The following is a 3315-nucleotide window of genomic DNA, read 5'->3' on the forward strand; positions in this document are numbered from 1 at the left end:
TCCCTAATAACACAGCCTGGCTCAAATGCCATAGCAGAGAGCAGCCAATGGTCGGAATGTCTATGTAATTTTTGAAGACCATCTGCTCTACCCATTGGTTAGCCAGGACCACCCTACTCGTGAGGTAGGTGTCATGACCTTAAATGGTGCATCAGAATCGTAATTTTTGCTCCATAGCACTACTAAATTCTGTTTAAACTAAATTCGAACTAAGACAGATTGAAAAGTGTGATATACTATAATCATAAGACTAGTGCGACGTCAAAGTAATAAGAAGAAGTATATGTCATTAACACTAGTGGCATTTTTTATGTACGTGCGCTTCACTTCTGCAGAGAAAAGGCTATAAAATATGCTTGACGTCCCAAAGTAGTTGGTGGGCACTGTATGCTTGAGTCCTTTTGCCTCTTTTACAAGCTGAACCAGCATTTCGCTTAGACTAACAGACCCTCAAGACGCCCGCTTCATAGCTGCCTTAGAGCTTTATCCTTAAATGCGATGCATAGGACGCCAAGGGTAGCTTTGAATGTTATCACTAAAGCGAAACATTCGCAGTCGCCCAGGGATTCAAAATCCCTACATTGCAGTAGGAATTATGTGCTACGTTATCAAAGACTCAAAACGGTGGCTTTTTTAGAAGAGCCCTCTTCCTTTGACACCAACTTATCTTGTATTCTGTAAGCAAGCAGCACTAGCGACATAATGCTTTAGTTTGCATGAAATATCTTAACCAAGAAGTACTGAAGCGCTTGCATGGAGTGTCTGACTATTGCAGATAGCAAAACGAGATTGCTAAGAAGGTGTCAATTACGAGAAGATAGCTTCCTGCAGGATATACTAGTGTGCCAGAACGCCGGAATTTGCATCCTTTACAATAATTTCTTATATTATCTGCTAGTACTAAATGAAACCGCGTAACGTAATCAATCATCCTGTCTATATAAGCTGCTGACAAACTGGCGAGCACAAATTTCCCTACCTTCTTTCGATTGGCGTCGGAACAGGGGACTTCGAACTAATTTTCCAAAGTGGAAAACTTCCATGCAGTCGGTCTAGTTTTCATTTATTTAATTCCGTCCAATGAGCATGGGCAAGTCATCCGCATCTTATTCTTCGCCCATACCACAACATACATTGCTTTCAATATGCAGCCTCCTTGTCGTCCCAACTACTAGTTGCATGCACACGTGGCTGGTCGTCGTTTAATAAATTAAGTAATATCGACATAGCCTAAGAAAGTAGCGCTTGTTGGTATGTTTCAAGGTTCCTGCTTACTAATGAGCAGATTGTGAAGAGCAAACAGCAGGGAACTGGAAACTACAAGATTTTGTTGATAAGAGCCTCCATTAGAATAACCGAGATTTCAGTGTAGCCTAGTTCTTGAGCCAGAATATAACCAACTCGTTAGTTATTCTGTGCGCTGCATTTATGTCTGCCCCTAGAGGAAAGGGTCGATGCAATGATGATATCCGTGACAACAAATAAAGTATTCAAGAAGTGGTGTTGGTCGATTTGCTGTTTGCTCCGAGTTAATGTGTCCCACCCAGGAGACATGTGCATGAAAGTCAAACTATGGGGGAAGTGTTATTCACCTGCAGCTATGAGAGCTCTGACCATATTCACATTTCGTCTTCTCGTAGCGACCACGAATGGAGTGCAGCCATGCTGATCAACGGCTTCAACATCTGCCCCTCGAGAAAGAAGAAGACGAACGATTGACTCTTCGCCACCGTAAACGGCTGCATGGGGAGAATTTTCAATCGACGAGCCGGGAAGATTAACAGGTGCCCCATGGGCCAGCAGGATTTGTACCTCCGTCGTATGTTTGCCAAAAGCGGCCTGTGCTAGAGAAGCGTACAATTCCTTCCTCCGATACTCCAGTGGGACCACCACCGTTAAAATGAGCTCCAATATGGCAACGTTACCCTAAGCAGAAGCAATAAGGCTAACGGTTTAAGAGAAAAGTCATAACGGTGTGAACTGTTGTTGAGTGATGATGCAATAAGTCGAGTGGGTGTCACTCGCACGGATAAAGTATAAACAGAGTGGGACAATCACAAACCATAAGGGAGGCGAAAGTGAGGGCTGATTCATTGCGGTGGTTCAATTTGGGCGTCGTGGAGGCACCTCGCCAGATCAGATATCTCACGACATTGATGTTTCCGAAGTATACGGCACACATAAAGGGGGTGAAGTGAGAGGAACTGAGGTTATCCATGGGAATCCCATACTGAAGGAGAAGGTGCGCACAATATGTGTTGCCTGTAATTGCCGCCCAATGAAGTGTTGCACTGCCCAGTGCATCAGTAGCAGTAACTGATGCACCGTGGATGAGGATGACGTGCATTGCCCTTTCAGAACCACACATGGCAGCCTCTAGGAGAGGAATATCGCCATCTTCACACAGGGTCGCGTTGGGATCATCCTATTATACACAACGAAGAAGGGGTAGTGCGTATGAGCACGGTAAATGTGGCAGTTGTACACTTTCTTACTGATTAAATATTATCTATTTTTTGACAATGGAAATTAGGCAAAGATAGGTTAACTCTGAAAAAAATGTCTACGTCCTATCTATGCTGAGGGATGAAATGACAAGGGAAATGCAATAAATATTAAAATCATACAAAACTTCTACTGAAATGATCGGAGGCATTTAGCCACCCACAATTATTATTGTGATATAGACCACTTTAATTGCTTCAAAACTGCACCTAAAAATGAAAAAGCAAATGAATTTGGAGTAAAGTTATTAGAATGAACTAAAACCCATTCGATAAAGAGATTGGAGGGCGATAGGATTGTCGGATTTGACGGCCTCTGTCACTGCACTCCGGTAGAAGGCCTAAAATTATTCACCAATTGGGAAACAAGAAATTTCGTCAAAGACACAGTCGAATGAAATCGCATGGTACATCACTTACCTGCATCCTAGGAAAAGTTAATACTACCGAAATTCAGCCCCTAACTGCTATTCACGTGTTAACTTTTAACCAAAAATATTTCAATCTTCTAATGTGTTATCAATAAAACATAGTTACAAGTTCACAAACAGATTAAGATATCAAGTGTAGGCAGTGTCATGTTTTAAAATAGAAAATTGCTACTCTCCTATCCTAGTTGACTTTTTAAAATTAGTAATTTGATGGTCGATTGACATATTAGTGTGAATATCAAACAGCATTTGAATTTGCATGCTTCATTGGTTCCCTGGTTGTTTTGACTATCTATTCGACCCTAGTTCCGTGGTTCCGTAGCATTTACTAATGTTTTATTGAAAAACAGGAAGTTAAATCTGCAATTTGAAAAATTGGG

At 41.8% G+C, this 3315-nt stretch overlaps 1 protein-coding gene across 1 annotated transcript; it reads right to left on the reverse strand. All coding sequences in view use genetic code 11, as the record gives it.

The window, feature by feature from the left end:
* Nucleotides 1-1584: 1584 nt before the first annotated feature.
* EGR_10772 (Ankyrin repeat and KH domain-containing protein mask) lies at nucleotides 1585-2930 on the reverse strand (the record flags this gene model as incomplete). Its single annotated transcript, XM_024500021.1, has 3 exons — nucleotides 1585-1926; nucleotides 2063-2425; nucleotides 2925-2930. 3 exons carry the CDS (start codon nucleotides 2928-2930, stop codon nucleotides 1585-1587), a joined length of 711 nt encoding a protein of 236 aa, XP_024345571.1.
* Between the last annotated feature and the right edge of the window lie 385 nt (nucleotides 2931-3315).

Source organism: Echinococcus granulosus (assembly GCF_000524195.1).
Source record: "Echinococcus granulosus chromosome Unknown EG_S00266, whole genome shotgun sequence".
Taxonomy (NCBI): Eukaryota; Metazoa; Platyhelminthes; class Cestoda; order Cyclophyllidea; family Taeniidae; genus Echinococcus; species Echinococcus granulosus.